The sequence below is a fragment of the Peromyscus maniculatus genome, chromosome 17 (assembly GCF_049852395.1).
Source record: "Peromyscus maniculatus bairdii isolate BWxNUB_F1_BW_parent chromosome 17, HU_Pman_BW_mat_3.1, whole genome shotgun sequence".
NCBI classification, from domain to species: domain Eukaryota; kingdom Metazoa; phylum Chordata; class Mammalia; order Rodentia; family Cricetidae; genus Peromyscus; species Peromyscus maniculatus.
In genome coordinates this window covers 46,886,079-46,907,592 of record NC_134868.1, presented here as the reverse complement: position 1 = coordinate 46,907,592, position 21,514 = coordinate 46,886,079, and the positions used below count along the sequence as shown (strand labels likewise).

Below are 21,514 nucleotides of genomic sequence, written 5' to 3'. Positions count from 1 at the left end.
AGCCAAAGAAATTATGCTTTAAAGATTTAAGTTGGGGGCCAGCAAAATGACTCAGTGTGTAAATGTTTGCCACCAAGCCTGGTGACTGGAGGGTGACTCCTGGACCCCACACAAAGCTGGAAGGAGGGAACTGAAAAACTGATTCCACAGAACGTCCTGACCTCCACGCATTTGCACTCACACCCATACTAAAAATCTTGCACAGAAATACATATATACTGGAATTCCTTTGTTGAATGTGTTAAGGATGGGGGGGAAAAAACCCAACTATATGACTAAAGCTTTTCACTGGGTAGGCAGCAAGCACTTTTATCTGAAGTGCCGTCTCGCCAGCCCATTTTCCTGTCCTTTGTAGTCTTGGTAGTTTCCATCTTTTGCAAAGAATGTTAGCTTATTTAAGAGTAAAGCAGAAGCAGTGTGAACACTTATTTATTATTGAAGTTTTAAGATTTAACAACTGGTATTTATTATAACTCATTCGGATTGCTTCCGGTCTACTTTGGACACAGATAAGACTGCTGCTCACCCAGGAGCTTCAGGGTGAGGAAGGGCAGTTGTAGGGCTTTTCTGACAGAACCGTCATCAGCTAAGGGAACGCAGTCGCTTGCTGAAAGAGTCAGCCCAGCACCAAGTATGCTGGCTTCGAGATTAAAGGCTGATGGTGAAAAGGCCCCTTAGCAAACACTGAACTATCATTTGCTCCTTCACATCCTGTAACTGTATCTTCGTGCTGTCTGATGGTTTACCCCTTTGTTTAACTTTACATTTGAATAAAACTAACTGTCAATGGTAATCTCATTATAGGCACCTACAGATGGGTAGTTATTCTTTGAATCTTTCAAATGAAACTTATTAACACATGCAAGTTCACAACTGTACATACGCTTTTCATTGTTTTGTTTTTCAATATTGTTCATTTGAGACAGGGTCTCACTCACTCTGTAGCCTAGAATGGCTTGGAACTCAGCCTCTTGAGTCCTGGGATTAATAGTATGACCCACCACCATCTGGCCTTTTCTTTTCAGATACTAAGTATTGTTAAGTAAAGCACTACTTTGGTAACCTTCAACATATGAAAGCCAAATATCCAAACATCTAGTTTTAAATTGAGGTAGAGCAGAAGACTTATACATGGCTTCGTTTTCTTGGGAGTGCTTCAAACTCCAATGATCTCACTCTGTAAGTGGCTTGTCTTTCTCAGACCAATCCTTGCATTAGTAGGTGTCTAGAAACTGATAGGCTGTGACCCCAGCTTACAATAATTCCGACTCTAATAGTTTTCTTGTTAAGATAGTAAATGGGTGAGCCAATTGTGGCGATCCATCTTTAGTCCTAGCCCATAAAGGAGGCAGATCTCTGTCAGTCTGCGGCCAGCCAGGCTACCTAGACGCTGCCTCGAAAAGCAAAACCAGCCAGGCGGTTTAATCCCAGCACTCGGGAGGCAGAGCCAGGCGGATCTCTGTGAGTTCGAGGCCAGCCTGGCCTCCAAAGCGAGTTCCAGGAAAGGCGCAAAGCTACAGAGAAACCCTGTCTCGAAAAACCAAAAAAAAAAAAAAAGCAAAACCAAACAAAGACACTGAATGGATGAGTGATTCAGTAGGACACAGGGGGTAATAGTATTTGTGTTAAGACGATATTCACTTGAACCTCGGGGAAATTCTTAAATAGCAAAACAAAGTAATTAGAAGAACAATAGGAATGCTCTGATAATTCTGCATCCCACCTAGCTCCTGGTGAATCACTTTACCTAGTACTTAGGTTAAAAAGAAAAAAAAAAACTACAGAGGGCAGTCTTTAGGTAAGTCTAGGGGTTTGCATTTGCCACAGACCGATGTATTTAAAAAGGGAGGCCATTAAAGGGTCCTCCTAAAGGAAGGATTATTGTCATTCTTGTATCTTAACCACTGGCTGGCCAGTAGAAAGGCAGGCAGACAAGAAAACCTGCACACATCAACACCCAACAACATCAAAGAGCTAGAGGAGGCCCTACACTCCTGCTCTCTTGGAGATTCCAGTTTCCACAGGACAGTGGAAATACCTGGCTGCCCAGGGAGGAGGAGAGCAAAGGAAGAGGGTGAAGTCTAAGTTGGAAGCCTGTCCCAACTTTCCAGTGCTGCTCCTGTTCACACTGCTCACACTCACCAGGAGAAGAGAGCAAAGGAATAGGGTGAAGTTTAAGTCGGAAGCCGTCCAGCCTTCCAGTGCTGCTCCTGTTCACACTGCTCACACTGTCACCAGGAGGAACTCAATCTCAAGTGAAGCCAAGGACCACACAAGCTTGAGAACAAGTTTTATTGGAGAAAAGATCTAAGTGTTAAACCTGCAGGCAAATTCCTTTCACAATTACAGTTCGTAGAAACCCACTAGCTTCACAGATCCCCAAACTCCACACCAAAAAAAGGTAACTTTTAGACTGCTCTGGAATGTACTGCCACTGATTTCAGCCCCTCTCAGAAACCAGGAGGGATGCCAACATCTTTAAATACACCATCTGCATGGGCATGATTATTCACTTCTTAGAAAATACAGGAAGGTAACAAGTCCTGCTGGCAGGCACGTTGCACAGCACCAGTTTCCCAGGGAGTCTGTGGGCTCTTGAGAATCAGCAGCTGTTGGTGTATGGCACTCACAATAAAGAGTGGGAGCTGGAAGAGGGGAGGGAATGCGCAAGGGTGGGGAAACAGCTGCAGGCCACCCAGCCAGCCTCTATTACATCGACAAAGAGTGTATTGCAGCATCTTTGGAAAAACATTTGACACTTTATAAACAAAAGCAACACCCCAATATTATTCCAGAGAAAGTTGTCTGAAGCAAGGATTGGTTAGGGTTCCCAGGGTGGACTGCGCCTTCCATCCACTTCTGTCTCCACATGATACAAAACATCAGCCAGTGTGTGCTCTACCACAGCACCCCAGCCCATGTCACTCATCTGTAGGAGGAATTCAAACAAACAGGGAAACGAGTGATTACAAAAGCCATAGCAAGAAACAAAGATGCGGAGGATGCATTGTAGACATTTTAATGGTACTCACAGGGTGGTAAGTGAGGTCCTTTGGAGGGTATTTGAAGGATGGTCCAAAGTTAATGGAAACCTGGGATAAGTTCAATTCAAGTAGACACGGGAAAAAATGGAAAAAGAAAACAAACATTTCATTTGGCAGGGGATATTTAAAGGAAAACTACAGGAAGTAGGAACTGTGGTGCATGCCTGTAACCCCAACACTAGAGAGGCTGAGGCAGGAGGATCCTGAGTTTGAGGCTAGCCTGAACTACAATAGCAGACCCTGTTTCAAAATAAAAACAATGTCTCTGAGATAATTAGGGTAAAATGGAACAAGAGATACATTAACATTGTTAAAAGTGGTCAACACCCTAATGTCTATCAAGCGCTAGGCAGAAATAGATTTCTCATTGATTTCTGTTTGCAGCCTATAGATCTCCTAATCTTTCTTTTGATAGAGAGGTAATGACACTAATACATGGAAATCTTCATGTGCTATTTTTTCCTCTGTAAACAAGCAATAACCATAGTCCCTTTCTTCATTCAGGGCTTTTTGTTTTTTGTTTTTATTTTTGAGACAGGGTCTCACTGCATAGGCCTGGCTGTCCTGGAACTCACTGTGGAGACCAGGTTGGCCTTGAACTCAAAGAGATCAGCCTTCCTCTGCCTCCCAAATGCTGGGATTAAAGGCATGGGCCACCACTCCTGGCTATATATATTTTTTAAGTATAAGCAATAGTTACCAATGGCAGTACACATATGACATCATCAAACACATGACACCAGTGACTCACGAATGCATATGCTTTGTATCTTTCATATTAAACAGTGACACCTGCAGAGCAAACTAACATCTGCAAATACTTGAGACATCCAGATGTGTGCACATTTCCAGGCCTCCCAGAGGCTGTTCGGATTTCTTTCTAGAAATTACTTTCCTCCCAAATCAATGGCTCTTTCATCACAACCCATCCACACACTTCCTTTAAGTCACATGACAGACCAGACGCAGGGTACATACCGTGCAGCTCTTGTACAGCGAGATAGCCGGAAAGTAAACCCCCTCAAAAATATCTTTATAGGCCACACCCTGACTGACGCCATTTTTATAAAATATTATCTGAAAAAAAGATCAAGGTTTTTCTTCAGAATTTTTAAAAGAACAAAATAAGAAACAAAAACAAAAACAAAAACACTCAATTGTGGAATACTTAATACTCCCTCAAGAATGACAATAATGTACTCATTCTAAGAATAACATACATCTTATATCGTATCTTAAATTTATATGCTACTTTAGACTTTTCAAGTAAATTAATATATAAACATATTTCAGTTGACTTTAATCTTGTTTTTGAATTTCCATGCTACATATACCCTTATGTATATAATGAATATTCCATTATCCATTATCCTTTACTTGGAGGAGGGACTGAGACGGTCTCCTGTAGTCCAGGCTGGCCTCCGCTCACTCTGCAGCTGAGAGTGACTCTAACTCCTGCTTTACTCTCATAAGCACTGTGCTTACAGGCATGTGCACACACCAGCTTTCATTACACCGTATTTGTAAGAAGTATCAGACTTTCTGGCAAGGGCTTTTGCTTGCCTGTTTTAGCTTTTAATTGATAGAATTTCTCCCTTAAAACATTGAGAGCTCTAGTTTCTTTATCCCACACTTCTACCACTGACCCACGTGGCTTCTCAGAACTTAACTTCTCCTCACTCCCCTTTCTGTTTTGATCTTTGGCTCTTGAGGTTGACTCAGATGCTCCTGGGAAGGGAGGGAGAGCTCTAGAGGACAGAGTGAGCCATCCAGCCCCTGCTATCTATCTCCAAGTGACACAGCAGGGTCTCCTCCTCTCGTCCTGGTCCTCCTCTGTCCTTCAAGAATGTCTATCTCACTGGCTTCTTTAATCTCCCGCATGGTTCTTTATCAGGTCACTGTCCTTCTAGCCCTTTCTTTAGCGTCCCAGAAAGAACATTCTAATGCTACACAAGACACAGAGAGCACAGGTGGTGGGCCGAAGTGAGCTCTCAGCTGCAGGCAGCCAAGTTTTTCAGTTTCCCTCAGTACCCTTTGGCCTCAGCTGCCTCACTCAAGATAGTCCTAGAACTCGCTCTGTAGACCAGGCTGGCCTCGAACTCACAGAGATCCACCTGCCTCTGCCTCCCTAGTGCTGGGATTGAAGGCGTGTGCCACTGCGGCTGCCTCTTTTATCCTCCAGGAGTATGGCTCTTCAAAGCATTATTATCCTGTCTATGACTGGGACTCACCTCACTATGGGGCGTCTGTTTTAGGCTCTTCTCTGCTTTGTCCACAAAGTCTTTTTCTTCAAAATACAAATAACTCTTGAACTTTATCAAAGCCTTGAAAATCAAGAAAGAAAAAAATAATAGATATTGAAGAATCAGCTCCATCATCATGGAGAAAAAAAAGTCAGACTCACACAAACAGTGCCACGTCCTTGTAAAGTCTTTGCCACTGAGTTTTGTGAAATTTTCAATTCCTAAGTATTTTTTGTTTTGCTTGTTTTGTCAATACAGGGTCTCACTGTGTAACTCTGCCTGTCCCAGAACTCACTCTGTAGATCAGGCTGGCCTTGAACTCACAGAGATCAGCCTGCTTCTGCCTCCTGAGTGCTGGGATTAAAGGTGTGAGCCACTATGCTTGGCTCCTAAGTGCTGATTTTTTTTTTTTCTCCTTCAAGACAGGGTTTTTTTTGTGTGACATTCTTGGATGTCCTGGAACTCACAGAGATCCGCCTGCCTCTACCCTGAGTGCTGGGATTGAAGGTTATGTGCTACCAGCACCCGGCTCCTAAGTGCTTTTTGGAAGAGACTAGCTGGCCATGTTTGTTAAACATTTCCCAAAAAAGCCCTTAGTAAGAGAACTATACATATACACTTAAAAAAAATACACAAAATACCTATTAAAGAAGGTAAATTAATTGAAAAATTATGGGGAAAATTTTCCCCAGAGCCTCAAACGTCTTATTCTATAACAACATTTCTGGGATCACTGGAAGAGTTACTTGTCTGATTGTTTGAATTTTCACTAAACACACCAAAGAAATTCAGTGGAGAATGTATTTAAACAGATGACATTGGAATAATTTGCTATTCCTAAGGGAAAAAAGATGTTCAACCTCACTACCATATACAAAAAGTAAGCCATCAGTGACCTAATTCGAGGCCAAAGGTAAACATGGGTGGACATGTTCATGACTTGTGGGCACATCAATACTTACTAAGTCACCGAAAGAAACACAAAAGGAAAACCCGAGAAAACAGGCTTCTTTAACATTTTGGTTCATCAGAAGACACCATCAGGGCTGGAGAGATGGCTCTCTGGTTAGGAGCAGGTACTGTTCTTGCAGAAGACCTGAGTTTGGTTCCCAGCCCCCTGGGAGGTGGCTCACAACCACCTGTAACTCCAACTCTAGTGGGATCACACTCACACATCTGACCTCTTGAGTGGTACACTCAGGTGTACACACACACACACACACACACACACACACACACACACACACACACACAATTAAAAATAGTTTTTTAAAAAATCTCCTTTTAAAAAAGGCACCATTAAAACTGAATAGTGGGTTGGGTTGGAGAGATGGCTTGGTGGTTCAAAGCACTGATTGCTATTCTAGAGGTCCTGAGTTCAATTGCCAGCACTCACACGGAGGCTCTATAATGGGATCTGATGTCCTCTTCTGGTATGTAGACGTACATGCAGACAAAGTACCCATATACATAAATAAACAACAATAAAAATAATAAATCTTCAACAACAACAACAACATTGAATAGAGGGGCTAGAGAGATGGCTCAGTAGTTAAGAGTACTTGGCTGCTTTTCCAGAGGACCTGGCACTCACATGGGAGCTCAGAACAATCTGTGAGTCCAGTCCTGGGGGATCTACTGTCCTATTCTGGACTCTGGGCACAGGTACCCACATAGTGCACATACATACAAACATACAAAATACTCATAAAATAAAAGTAAATAAATTTAAAATTGTTTTGTTTTTTCCAAGACAGGATTTCTCTGTGTAGCCCTGGCTGTCCTTGAACTCACTCTGTAGACCAGGCTGTCCTGGAACTCAAGAGATCTGCCTACCTCTACCTCCCAAGTGTTGGATTAAAGGCATGTACTACCACATCTTGGCAATTTAAAAATTGTTTAAAGGGGGCTGGAAATGGCTCAGCAGTTGAGAACAACTGTTCCTCTTGTAGAGAGGACCGAGTCTGATTCATGGTATTTACATGACTACTCTGCTTCTAGGGAATCCCATTCCTTCTTCAGGCACCACACACACACATGATGCATACCTACACATACACGCAGGCAGAACACTCACACACATAACAACTTTAAAAAGACGGGGCTTAGCGGCAAGGTGATGGCTGAGCATGCAGAAGACCTGGGCTAGACTTAAACCCTAAAATCCTTTAAGAAAAACAAAAACTTGGAAAGAATTCTGTACCTGAAAAAACTTAAAATTTGCATATTTCCTTAAAATATATATATATTTTTTTCATGTTCAACCAAAGTTGAACAATGACTAATAAGACATTTCTAGACGTACCTATAAGGGAAATTACAATGATGCCCATCAATTTTCCAGCGGTACATGCATAATAAAAGGATAAATTGATAACATGTTAACGGTAGAATTTAGGGACTACTCAGGTCAATCCTTAATTCTTTCCATTGTATTGCTATTTCTGAAAGCATTCATATGAAAACACACACCATGGGGTACCATCACAACAGACCTTAAGCAATAGTTACAGGCTCTGACTGCCACGGGTCGTCAGGGCCAGGATGCTGTTGAAGGAGTACAATCTCACCTTATCTTTGTAAGTATCCGGCAGTGACTTGGCTGTCTCTGTATCTTCGGGAAGATTGATATAAAACCCTAGGACGTCTCCTTGTCCATAGCCAGATGAGTAGTGTTTGCCAATAGACTGGTGGAACTTGGTTCCCTTTTTGCTCCGCCAAGAATAGCTAAATTTATCATAACCTAAGGGAGCCTGAAGGTTACCTGTCCCAATGAAAAGACACGTGGAAATCAGACGGTTACACTTAACTCTGATTCTACTTTTCTTTCCACACCTCGTTAGTCAGCTTTGTAAACTGCTTACCAACCATCTCTACAGTTTTCTAGGAATACCAAACTGGCTACTTCTTCAGGAATTTAATTCTAAGACCATAATCTAGTAAAAGCAGTAATCATCAACCACCATGAGCCAAATTACCCCTTCTGTGAGGCTCACACAGTGCCCCCTGCTTACCCAAGGGCTGGGACCAGCCCAGCCTGGCAGCAGTATCTGGTGGCATCTCATCCACAGTAATTTCAAAGTACCAGGCACCTTTTCGTACCCCATGAGAGGCCCGTACCATGGAGTAGCCCTTCTCTCCAATCACAGTCAGCCGGTCATCAGAGATCTTTAACTGGGGAGCTGCAGTGAAAGAGATTCAAAGACTTGAAATATTCAGAGACCTGAGTCCCTTATACTACACAAAGATTTTAAAAAGGGCCTAAGAAAAAGCCAGGTGTGGTTACGCACACCTTTGATCCTAGCACTTGGGAGGCAGAGGCAGGCTGATCTCTGTGGGTTAGAGGCCAGCCTGGTCTACAGAGTGAGTTCCAGGACAGGCAGGGTAACAGTGAGACCCTGACTCAAACACCAACAAAAAGACTGTAAAAAGAAGAGAACGGCGGGAATTATTAGGTCAAGTGTTTGTAGTGCAGCCCAGCCGAGAGCCCCTTCTGCCAGCGTCTCTAAATGGAATCTGTAACCGCAATACCACCCAACCAGAAAACTGTTACTCAGGCAGCTACAGCGGGATCCCTGCAGTCTACAAGTTGAGGCCAGCTTAGGCGAACCTGTCAAAACAACAACGACAAAACCACCAGAGAAAAATAACAGTGACATAGGTAGGCAGGCAGACGTGAGAAGCTTGTGGAGTGGGGGCTTCCCTCAACGAGTGAAACAAAGAACCAGTACCGTGGCACTGACTACCGCAGAAGAACGGAGCCCAAGCCTTGTCTCTCTGGGAAGAGATACGACACCCAACAACTTATCCCGGCTCCAGGAGCCAGAGCATCCTCAAAGAAGCCAATGATCCAATCACACTTCTCCTCTGGTCCAACCCTAACTCAACACAACATACTGTTGAATTAGAAATGTTACAGGGTAGTAAAGAACATACCTCCTTGTAAAACTGTGACAGTAGGTAAGGGTTGTGGAATATTACATTTGTTTATGATGAATTTGTTTAATTATGAAAAGATGTGTTGCTGTTTCCCCTTGCCTGCCTAAGGCACCTGACTGGTCTAATAAACAGCTGAATAGTCAACAGCTGGACAGAAGGACAGGCGGGGCTGGCAAGCAGAGAGTAAACAGGAGGCCAAATGTAGGCTCTAGAAGGAGGAAAGAAAAGAGAAGAAAAAGAGAATGAGGCAGAAAGAGAGGGTCACGCCGGGGCCAGAAGCCAGACAGCCAGGAGACAACAGGAAAGTAAGACATACAGAAGAAAGGTAAGAAGCCCCGAGGCAAAATGTAGATAAAGAGAAACAGGCTAAGTTCTAAGAGCTAGCTATGCGTAAGATAAGGATGAGCGAGCCGGGCGTGGTGGCGCACGCCTTTAATCCCAGCACTCGGGAGGCAGAGGCAGGCGGATCTTTGTGAGTTCGAGGCCAGCCTGGGCTACCAAGTGAGCTCCAGGAAAGGCGCAAAGCTACACAAAGAAACCCTGTCTCGAAAAAACCAAAAAAAAAAAAAAAAAAAGATAAGGATGAGCATTCTTAACTAATAAGAAGTCTCTGTGTCATGATTTGGGAGCTGGTTGGTGGCCCAAGAGAAAGCCTGCTACAGATAAGCCTAGAAGACACCATCTTAGTCTAGTAAGCAGTAATGGAGGGAAGAGATGCACTATGAGAACAAAGCTTACCTCCATGACATCACTGTCATAACTAGAATCACCAAGTAAACCTAAGGGGGGTTTGTGGTGATCTGAATGAGAATGACCCCTACAGGCTCATACACTCACACGTTTAGTCCAAAGCAGATGAGCTGTCGGGAATAATCAGTAGTGCGTGCTTGTTGGAGGAGGTGTGTTGTTGCATGTGAGCTTTGATACATGCTGGGATTAAAGGCGTGTACTGCCACTGCCCACCAGACTGCGTTCTTATGTATCCCAGAACCATCTTCCTGGGATAGCATCACCTACAATAGGCTGGGCCCTCCCACATCAATCATCAAGAAAATGCCCTACAGATTGCCCACAGGCCAGTCTGGTGGAGGCATTTTCTCAGTTAGGGTTCCCTCTTCCCAGATTACAAAAAAACTAACCAGCACCATTTTCAAATGATCATTTAAATGTACACACCTCGATCATGTAGAGCCAACAAAACTCGTTCATACAGGCAGGCTCTGTAGAGGTCTCCAGGAATAGGTTTTCCTGCCCAGCAGTCAAGTTCAAGCTTCTCCGGGTCAGGGGCATGAGGGTCAGGCTCAGCTAGAATATACCGATAGCCATCTTTGTTAAATGGGTGTTCCAAAGGGTAGCCATGAGGGGGGAGACGCTGAGCAGAAAACAAAGGGTCACTGAAAAAAAGAAAGATTCAATGAAGAAACTGAAGCTCTCTAGTGCACCTGTGTTCTATCCTGTAAGAAAGGCTTCTAAACCAGGCGGTGTGGCCTACGCCTTTAATCCCAGCCCTTGGGATGAAGAGGGAGGCGATCTCTGAGTTCAAGGCCAGCCTGGTCTACAGAGTGAGTTTCAGGATAGCCCGGGTAATACAGAGAAACACAGTCTCAGAAAGAAGAAAAGCCTCTGATCTGTTGTTTCTGGTGGAACACATTCAACTTTACAACAAATGCTTCTTTAACTCTATTAAATCACCTTACCCACAAGACAAATGTCATCAAATCACTTGTAGCTTGTAGGGACTGACAACTAAGGCCTGAGACTCTTTATACACGCACTCTGTCGTCTTACAAACCGAGCAGTCATACTAAAGGCGGAAGGCAGAGGAGAGACAGGTGAATGAGGGCGGCTTCTTCACACACACGTATTTCATTTTCAAAAGACTTATTTTTATTTTATGGGTACGAATGTTTTGCCTGCATGTACATCTGCCTAGTGTCCACGGAGGCCAGAAAGGCGCATCAGATTTCCCTGGACTGTAGTTACGGACGGCTGTGAGTTACCATGTAAGTGTGGGAACCAAACCCAGGTGCCCTGCAAGACCAACAAGTGTCGACCACAGCTGTCCCTCTGGGCCCCACTTTAGTTCTGGAGACGAAGAGTCATATAGCTCATGCTGGCCTCCGATCCACTATGTAGCTGAGGATGCCCCCCTGCACACCTGATCCTCCTACTTCTACCTTCCCAGCGAAGGACTACAGGCCTTTGTCACCATTCCTGGTGTATCCAGTTCTGGGATCAAACCCAGGGCCTTGTATATGTTAGGAAGAACTCGACCAACTGAGCCATACACATTTCCAGCCCTCTGTAGTTCATTTGGTGTATGAACTGACTATACACATCTCCGGCCTTCTGTAGTTATTCGGTATATGAACTGACTATACACATCTCCGGCCCTCTGTAGTTCATTTGGTATATGAACTGACCATACACATCTCCGGCCCTCTGTAGTTCATTTGGTATATGAACTGACCATTCACATCTCCGGCCCTCTGTAGTTCATTTGGTATATGAACTGACCATACACATCTCCGGCCCTCTGTAGTTCATTTGGTATATGAACTGACCATACACATCTCCGGCCCTCTGTAGTTCATTTGGTATATGAACTGACGATACACATCTCCGGCCCTCTGTAGTTCATTTGGTATATGAACTGACCATACACATCTCCGGCCCTCTGTAGTTCATTTGGTATTTAAATCAAGGGATAGAAACCTGGAGAAAGAAGATTTACTCTCGGCTGCCAGTCTAAATCAGAAGTGACCTGGATTTCATCACCTCAGCTTTGGAGAAAGGGAAGGGAAGAGACGAGAAAGGAGAGGCAGAAGTTGAGGAGCTAACAGCTCGTAAGCTTTACCCTCTCTTTCCCATCTAGCCTTCTTTCTAGGGACCTCCTAAGGGAACTTTATTCCCCAGAACAGAAGAGACCACTACTGGACCTTTTCTTGTTCCAACGCTAGAATTCAACCTAGGACCTCACCCTCACACCTGCCAGGAAAGCCCTCTGCTACTGAACTGTGTGCCCAGTGCAAGGGTCTATGTTTATAGTCAGGAGTTCATAGAGAAGACCTCACTTGAAGTTATTCTGTCTTACCAGGGGCTCAGGACTCAACAATAACAAACAAACCCCCATATTCTTAGCCTAACATGATGCTTCTTTCCCTTTCAGTGCATTTGCCACAGGCAAATAAACAGGATGAGGGTGGGGGAGCTGGGGCAGATGGGCTGGGGGTAGGTGGGGTGAGGGTGGGGGAGCTGGGATAGGTGGGCTGGGAGTAGGTGGGGTGAGGTAGGTGGGATGGGGTAGGTGGGGTGGGGGTAGGTAGGGTGGGGTAGGTGGGATGGGGTAGGTGGGATGGGGTAGGTGGGATGGGGTAGGTAGGGAGGGGTAGGTAGGGTGAGGTAGGTGGGGGAGCTGAGGCAGGTGGGGTGAGGGTAGGTGGGCTGGGGTAGGTGGGATGGGGTAGGTGGGATGGGGTAGGTAGGGAGGGGTAGGTAGGGTGAGGTAGGTGGGATGGGGTAGGTAGGGAGGGGTAGGTAGGGTGGGGCAGGTGGGGTGGGGTAGGTGGGCTGGGGATTGGTGGGGTGGGGTAGGTGGGGTGGTGGCTCCCACCTTCGGGCCTTCTTGGTGGTCCCTGTCGTCCCTCCGTCCTGCTGCTTACGCTTGGCTCCTCTTCCTTTCCCGCTGCTCCCTGCTGCGATTCCCCCTTTGAAGAGAAGGCACATGTTCTCACAGAGCCACTGTGGAGGCACAAGGGCCTCGGTCCATGGCGACTACCATTCACCAATGTGCATTTGTGTAACATCATAGAGACTGATTTGTCTTGATGTAGACTGGATTTTAGCCTGGTTCTGAAAGGCTCCGCTGTATCTCACAGCCAACGTCCTGGGCCAGTCCTGACAGTAAGGTCACACAAATCTAATATGCCTGGTATCTGTGCTATATCTTCAACCTTCCTTTCTTCTTTAAAAAAAAAAGAAAAAGATTAAATAACCAATCAGTCAATCTACGAATGTATGCGGAGGTCAGAGGATAACTCGGTAGAGTTGTATCTGTACTTTACATGGGGTCCAGGGACTGACTAAAGTCACCAGGCTTATGCAGCAAGTGCCTTCACTGGCCAAGTCCCCTCTCCAGCCCTTTCTAATGGACTGTAACCAATGGTACTTCATGGGGCTATGACACAAATGCATTTGTACTCAGATTCAAGCACCCACAGCTAAAAAAGAATGAAAACAATTGCATGGATTGTTTTTCACCACTCAATGCAAACATTGATGATAATGTCCTGATTGTAGGTCAGTGTCCACTCGCTTGAACTGCATATTTCATAAACATATGAAGGCGGTATCTACTTAAAGCACTCAACTACCCAACAAGACAAAAGTACACCAAACAGAGAACAAAAACAGAATACTCAAAAGGTGTTTCTCTCCAGTGTTTGAAAACTCCTCATAGTTACAGGACTCGAGAATGGAGGCTTGAAATTTAGTAGGCAGTTTTTAGTTCCACACCATACACTGAAGACTGAGCCAATGAATTCAGTACATTACATGAACCTGGTTTGTGGAATGTAGGGCAAATAAAACAACTGTTTATTTTATGTTAGAACACTTAGCTCTATCAGGTCACAAGAAGTATTACCTTTTGTATTTTGTTGTAATTTTTGTCCATTTCTATCATGTCTCTCAGTTTGTTTTTCTCTTTCCAGAAAATGTCCCTGAACTGCAGAAAAACACCTTTATGTAAACAACTGCAGAGAGTACTATATGTAAATCTGGGACAAGCTTGGAAATTATCAGCATTTCTGCTGCAATAAAAATAAGAACAAAGACATGAAGGGCAGGTCATATTCTGCACACACAGTACCAGATTAATGCAGAATGTCCTTTTAGGAACCTGGCTGTTATTCACAGAGCTCATAAAAGGTTTAATGTTAAACAGTTGTGACGACATAACCATCCATCAAACCTGCCAAATCCTCTGCGGCCATGGAGGGCCGTTTGAACAGAGCAAGCGGCACTGCAGAGGACTCTGGCTGGCTATGTCAGAATGCAGAATATGACAACATCAAGCTTTCACTCCCACCACTGAACTGACTACAGCTCCATAGTAAGTGCCGCCACACCACTTTCACAACGCTGTAAACTACGCAGTTTAGCTTCTACAAAGCTCAGCAAAAAGCACTTCAAACCACAAGATACTTAAGTCTGAGGCTGAGAGAAGACAGAGAGGATTCACCTCCCAAAGTGGCTCCACCTGTAAGAACAGAAGCGGCACTATGTATTGTCAAACATCAACAGTTAGAAAGGGAGAGCATGGTGAAACATAATAAATACACTTGTATTTCCGACACACCTTAGAGTGTTAACTGGACAGGACTTATATAGTTAAGAAGCTCCAATTCTAACAGACAAGTTAATGAGTGATGCCATGTGTGGATGGACATCCACTAAACTACCTCCCAATTCCACCCCTAGTTCTCAGTAGATTAGCAGTGAAGAGAATTCCCTCTATTAATTAGAGGGATGGGGGGGGGGGTGCCACAGTGGGTGATCCATACAGAAATTTGTCATATGAATATGCTGAAATTCAGGGCAAGAAAATTAGATGGACACAGACAGCTTACCAAGTGACAGCTGAGCTATGGAAAAGGGTGGAGAGCAAATGAATTCCCCAAATTAAGAGTTTATTATGATACAGATGTGAAATCTAACAACACAAAAAGTCTAACCTGGAAGTCTACAGAAACAGTACATGAAATCTGTGTCATTTCAGACATTATTAATGCTCACATAATTGGAGCTTCACAGTACATCCCATGAAGGTGTATAACTAACATATTAATAGTACTCCTCCTGAGACCGACCTGCTGTAAGGTGGCCAGAGGGCTCTCCCACGTCATCTCCCAAGTGTCTGGCCAGCTGCTGAAATCTCAGTTTGAATGTACATGCAGCTTAGCAATCACTCAGGTCTGGGTCATCCTACAGAACCCCGAGTTCTAGGCAAGGGTTTCATAGTTCACCAATCTTCCGACAGGATATTTAAGCACATACCATTTAGGTTCCCACTAGCAGACACGGCACTGCTTTGTTTTTGGTTGTCATAAGCAGGACCAATGTTACTAAGATCCTAGAAGAAGAAATAGCCTAGTAAAAAAAAGGTCACATGAACAAATTCATCTGGCAATTGCTCAAAAAAACAGACAAAATTAGAGCACAGAAAATGAAAGCCATAATTCTAAAAAGCAAGCTTGCAAGGTCCCCAAGTTGGATGCTTCATGAATTTATGAAGGAGTGTGCCTGTGCGTATGTGCGTGAGTGTGCGTGCGAGAGCACATGTGTGTACCGGGTGTGTGTGTGTGTGTGTGTGTGTGTGTGTGTGTGTGTGTGTGTGTGTGTGTGTGTGTGTGTAGCGGGTCAGGATGGATCCAGGATGGACTCAACAACCAAGCAGGTGGAGGAGGACGGGCCGATCAGGCCAACGTGCTGAGATCCCCTCGTTCTGCTCTCCAGGGATTAGGGCCCACATAGCTGTGTCTTTCCATTGATGAGGCAGAAATCTCAATTTCCACTGGCCATTCTACAAAAGTGGCCACTGAGACACACCCCCAGCTCATCTATACAGGCAGCGGTCAGCGTCCACTGCAGCGGCCAGGAAGAGGAGGCCGAGAACAGAGAGTTCTTGAGTCTATGCCACACTGACAGATCTCATCTCAAAAAGAGGTAGCAAATCAAGCATTTTAAGGAAAATCGAAAAGCCTTCTTAGTTGCCAATGTGTCCTTTGCCATGCGACAAAAAAATGGAAATTAATTTTTACCATAAGGTTCTAACAACGCATATTCTCCAAAATTTCTTCACCACAAAGAATGTTTTTAGGAGGAAAATTCCAGGTAACAGGAAGATTAGAGAAAACTAAGAAACTAAGCCCTAACAATGAGGAACGACCAGAATCAAAACTGGCGCCCGAGCTAGGCATGGTGGCTCACACACGTAACCCTAGCAAGTGAGGCTGAGGCAGCAACAATTATCGTGAGTTTCAGCTAACCTGGGCTACAGTGAGATCTGTCACACCAAGTTAAAACACTTGTCACTGGTTAAGGTGAGTGTTTCCTCCAGGTATCAATAACCACTCAACTGGAGTCCACCATGCTCCGGGCCTATTTTTTGTGTTTTTGACAGACAGGCGCAGACAATTCTGTGTGCATGTGTATACACACGTGTGTGTTGGGAGTGAGGGGCTCGCACATAACCCAGCATCCTCTATCAAGCTGCCTCTTGGTATGGGGGTGAGTGCAAGTGCAAATGCAGGGGTTAAAGGACAACTCTGCCGGGCGGTGGTGGCAGGGCACCCCTTCAATCCCAGCCCTCGGGAGGCAGAGGCGGGTGATTCTTTGAGTTCAAGGCCAGCCTGGTCCACACACTGAGTTCCAGAACAGGCAGAGATACACAGAGAAACCCTGTCTTGAAAAACCAAAAAAGAAAAGACAAAGGGACAACTTTGCAAACTGGCTCACTCCTTCTACCACAGCCCCCAGAGGTCACTTGGGGCGTGAGTGGCAAGCACTTTGTACCAGCTGAGCCATATCACTGGCGCTACCTTATGTTTTGAGACTGTCTCTCACTGAACCCGAGCTTGGCATTTTGGCTGACTGGCCTGGAAGCTCCAGGATCTGCCTGTCTGCCTGTCTCTGGCCCACAGTGCTGGGTTTATGGATGCACGCTGCTCACTTCCGGCTTGTATGTGGGTACCGGGGAGCTGGGGATATGAACTCAAGTTCTCATACCTGCCCAACAAGAACTGAAGCGGGAGCCATCTCCTCAGCCTCTTGTTCTTTGAGAGAAGGCCTCGCGTAGCCCAGGATGGCCTCAGCCCAGGATTCTCCTGTTTGCCCCTCCCCAGTGCTCTACCACGAGCCCAGGCTATGCAGTGCTGCGGGGCAGGCACTCTATCAACTCAGCACATCCCCAGCCCAGTGTGAGCCAAACCTGCCACACTATGGGGGGTGAGGGGGAAGGAGAGGAGGGAGGGAAGGAGAGAGAGAGATGGAGAGAGAGAGAATGAAAGGCGGAAGATTAATGTACCTGATCCAAAAGTCCAAATTTGGGGTAATCTTCTTCTGGGTCTTTGCTTCCTGGGTCAGGGTGTTCTTTTACCAAGAACACATCTCTTTCCTTACTCTATGAGGAAACAGTATCTTAGTAATAATGAACATTTTTTACTTAGAGGTGCAGATGTTTAGTCATCAGCTCCAAATGTCAATTCTTAATTGTACTCTCCAAAAACCCTAAGGTTCCTCTTATTAGAAAGTTATGCCAGGAGGTGGTGGCTCACACCTCTAATGTCAGCACTCAGGGAAACAGAGGCAGGAGGATCTCTGTGAGTTTGAGGCCAGCCTAATCTACAGAGTGAGTTCCAGAACAGCCAGGATTACATAGAGAGACCCTGTCTCAAAAAACAAAAAAACGAACAAACATACAAACAAAAAGAGAGAGAGAGAGAAGGAAAATGAATCATGAACAAAAATGGAAGAGGCACTCAGAGAGCCCGTATCAGGCAGTAGGTCTGTTGATGAGTTCTTGCCCAGAATGCATGAAGACGGGCTGGACCTAGTACAGCACAGACACTAGGTAAGGAGGGACATGGCGTGACTAGCACTCTGGAGGTAGAGGAAGGTCAAAGTCCAGTCCCCTGTGTCTACTGCTGAGTTCAAGGCCTGGGCTACAAGAGACCTGACACAGGACAGACAGACAGACAGAAAAGTGAGAGCCAGTGCTTCATACCCTCCTCTGTCCTCTCACAGAGTAAGCAGAGTGGGCAGCTACTGCTGACTTCTCCCCAAGTGCTAAAATTAATGTTCAGAACTATACTTTTTTACTTAATCAAAACCCAAAAATGCTCTCCAAGTTTAGTATAAAATTAAATTGCGGTTAAGAGCACCTGCTGCTTTTCCAGAGGACCCAGGGTTAGTTCCCAGCATCAATATTAGGTGACTCTAATCATCTGTCATTTTAATTTCAGGGGATCCCAGTGGTCCTTTCTGGCTTTCATGGGCACTGGAAACACGTGGTATACACACACTCAAGCACATACACATACATATACATATGAAATAAATAAATCTAAAGAAAACAAAACAAACCAAAAGCTGCAGACAGGGTTTCAGAGCATAAGAGCAGTTTTGGACAATGACATTCACATAAAACACTGTTGTTACTAGCCGAATTTGTGTGAAAAAAATATTAAAATTTATAACTATCTGTATCTCATTCAATTAATATTAAATTATTTGCATTCTCTTAACTGTCACATTATTTCAAACTAAATATAATTTAACTGTTAGAAATAATACTGGCATTTTGAAACTGATCACCTCTATTCAATTTTCATTTACTTACCATTGTTTTGACAATGTTATTGGGCCAAGTCATTTTTCCTGGTCTTTGTCTGGTTGTCATACACTCCCAGTATTTATCAATAAATGGTATAATATCCTATTTTTAAGAAATAAAAATCATTAAGAATTAAAACTGTTTTCAAAGTTACACACACACACACACACACACACAGTAGCCTTTTTTAAAGACTTCATTACAATAAAAACAAAGATCCGCCGGGCGGTGGTGGCGCACACCTCTAATCCCAGCACTCGGGAGGCAGAGGCAGGCGGATCTCTGTGAGTTCAAGGCCAGCCTGGTCTCCAAAGCGAGTTCCAGGAAAGGCGCAAAGCTACACAGAGAAACCCTGTCTCGAAAAAGCAAAAAAAAAAAAAAACAAAAAAAAAAACCAAAGATCCTCCTGTAGCTTTAGGTACTGGACAAATACTCAATTGTTCAAAAACAATCCACGGCCTGCAGGGTGGCTCAGTTTCACAGTCTCAGCACTTGGCGTAGGCAGGAGGTGGCTGTGAGGTTCAGGCCAGGGCAACAGAGTGGAAGTGTAAAAGTCTGTCTCAAGCGACAAGCCACCAACCAAATATACAGATCATGGAGATTTCAAGTAAGTATACACAGACTGTCACAACTCGAGCCTTATAGTCCACTTGGCGATAAGTCACACTCCCTCCCCGGATGTCAGCTGGAAGGCAACTTCCAAGTTCCTTCTCCTGAGCTTCTGTATCTGTGGCCTGAGGATGTTTCCGTCTTCTCTGTAGTTAAGATGGAGTTCTGCTCCTTCTAAGCTTGCTTTGTGGAGTTCTCTTCTCGCTCTTAATATCTAGAATTGCTGATCACTCAGAATCATAAACTAGATACCCTAAACTCATGCATCTCTTTACTTACAACCTCTGTAACCAGAGTCAAAATCTGAATTTAAGAATTCCACCAACTTCCCTTGTAAGGCTCCTTTCCATCTACTCTGATGGTGACCCAGCTTGACAACTCTTGCTTACACGATAAAAACAACGTCTGAGCCGGGCGGTGGTGGTGCACGCCTTTAATCCCAGCACTCGGGAGGCAGAGGCAGGCGGATCTCTGTGAGTTCGAGGCCAGCCTGGGCTACCAAGTGAGATCCAGGAAAGGCGCAAAGCTACACAAGAGAAACCCTGTCTCGGAAAACCAAAAAAAAAAAAAAAAAAAAAAAAAAAAACAACAACGTCTGCCCTTGATTTTCTGGCATTACATCACAACCATTTTAGATCATCTCCCAGAACCAGCACAGTCAATCCTTTTGAAACTAAGTATTTACTCCATAGAAAAGGAAATCAGGGAAAGTGTAAGGACGGTTTGGACTACTCTGTCATTCCGAAAACAAGGAGTTCAAAACACATGGGGACGTGTCAAAGGTTTTGGCTGTCAAGGTGACAAAGTTATGCTGGTCAGATGAGAGACAATCAAATGTCAGAAATTCAGTGGACAACAATGCAGTTATGTATTATCGACTCTAGGGTCACAATGAAAGAAATGTGAGATTCACTCAAGCACAAGAGAAAACAATAATAAAGACGTGGTAAGCACAAGCTGTAGGAGCCTACTGACTTGTAACACAACGGTGTTTTACATGCACTTTTCCTTCACAAGACTACATTCTAAAGCAAAGACAGAAATTACAGGACAGCAGTGTGTCTTGGTGGCCCCCATCCTGTCCATCTTTGCCTGCTGCCCATAATGGCCCTCACCTGGCCAGTTAGCAATTGTTCACTTCAGGGACAAGGATGAGGTCAGAAACCAGTCAGCCAGCTCTGTGTTCTTTCTAGGGAAAGAAGCAGGGAGGCTGAAGCAGGAAGACTCAGTTTGAAGACGCCAAGTTCCAGGCCAGCTGAGGCTACATAGAGACTGGTTGACACCAGACTTGATTATGTGATAGATGACTTGCTTGCTTCCAAAAAGCCAACCAAGTTTATTCAAGGATTCATAATACTAACAGCTAAGCCAGATGACACCTACTAAGAAACTGGTAAATTATCATTTCCACATATGGAAAAAATAGGGTAAGATGATTTACCATAAAAATGGAGGAGACTAGAGTGGTTCAAGAGAATATCTATAAGTTTCCCTTGATTCTTTAGCATACAGCAATTACATTAATTCTCACTATACCTTATCTTTGGAGAACATGGTTTTCGGATGTTCATCCTGTGTCCGAGACTGCCATGTTAGATTTGCCAAAGCACTAAGGCACATTTCTTTTAAATCTATCAAAAAACAAAAGGAAAAGATGTGTCTGCAATACTGGATTTCTATCAACAGGAGCACACATTCAACACAGTAGATGTGATGTTTCACCTTGACACAATCTAGACCACCCAAGTCTCAGTGGGGGATTATCCACATCCGGCTAGACCACCTGAGTCTCAGTTGGGGATTATCTACATCCGGCTAGACCACCTGAGTCTCAGTGGGGGATTATCTACATCCGGCTAGACCACCTGAGTCTCAGTGGGGGATTATCCACATCTGGCTAGACCACCCCAGTCTCAGGGAGGGATTATCTACATCCGGCTGGACCACCCGAGTCTCAGGCAGGTATTAACCACATCCGGCTGGCCTATGGCCAGTCTGTGGGGGATTATCTCGATTCTGTGGCGTTCAGAAGGCTTGCCCACTGCAGGTAGTACTATTTCCTGGGCAGGGGATCCTGAACTGTACAGGAGAAAAGCAAGCAGAGCTTAAACGCACTGCTCTGTCTCTAATTATGAAGTCAATGTGGCCAGCTCCCTCAAAGGCCGGCTGCTGCGACTTCACAGTCATGACGCACTGTGACCCGGAACTGTGAGCCCCCAAAACCTTTCCCCTTACCTTGCTTTTGTCAGAGTATTTTTATCGCATCAACAGGTAGAGAAACCAAG

At 44.7% G+C, this 21,514-nt stretch overlaps 1 protein-coding gene across 10 annotated transcripts in view; it reads right to left on the bottom strand.

Moving 5' to 3' along the window:
• Nucleotides 1-2,278: 2,278 nt before the first annotated feature.
• Ash2l (ASH2 like, histone lysine methyltransferase complex subunit) overlaps nucleotides 2,279-21,514 on the bottom strand; it is a 33,754-nt gene continuing 14,518 nt past the window's right edge. For 3 of the 10 annotated variants that reach the window (XM_006982935.4, XM_016001510.3, XM_076553605.1), the window contains 14 exons: nucleotides 20,766-20,860; nucleotides 18,627-18,722; nucleotides 17,313-17,408; nucleotides 15,284-15,359; nucleotides 14,469-14,486; nucleotides 13,872-13,952; nucleotides 12,840-12,933; nucleotides 10,403-10,620; nucleotides 8,302-8,469; nucleotides 7,858-8,051; nucleotides 5,276-5,368; nucleotides 4,023-4,121; nucleotides 3,033-3,092; nucleotides 2,279-2,929 (listed from right to left, as the gene is read on the bottom strand). In XM_006982935.4, coding sequence (XP_006982997.1) covers nucleotides 2,822-2,929; nucleotides 3,033-3,092; nucleotides 4,023-4,121; nucleotides 5,276-5,368; nucleotides 7,858-8,051; nucleotides 8,302-8,469; nucleotides 10,403-10,620; nucleotides 12,840-12,933; nucleotides 13,872-13,952; nucleotides 14,469-14,486; nucleotides 15,284-15,359; nucleotides 17,313-17,408; nucleotides 18,627-18,722; nucleotides 20,766-20,860 — 1,496 coding nt within the window. In that variant the 3' untranslated portion in view covers nucleotides 2,279-2,821. The remainder of the gene's footprint in view (nucleotides 2,930-3,032; nucleotides 3,093-4,022; nucleotides 4,122-5,275; nucleotides 5,369-7,857; nucleotides 8,052-8,301; nucleotides 8,470-10,402; nucleotides 10,621-12,839; nucleotides 12,934-13,871; nucleotides 13,953-14,468; nucleotides 14,487-15,283; nucleotides 15,360-17,312; nucleotides 17,409-18,626; nucleotides 18,723-20,765; nucleotides 20,861-21,514) is intronic. The other 7 variants (XM_006982936.4, XM_076553606.1, XM_076553607.1 and 4 more) reach the window with 3 other exon arrangements.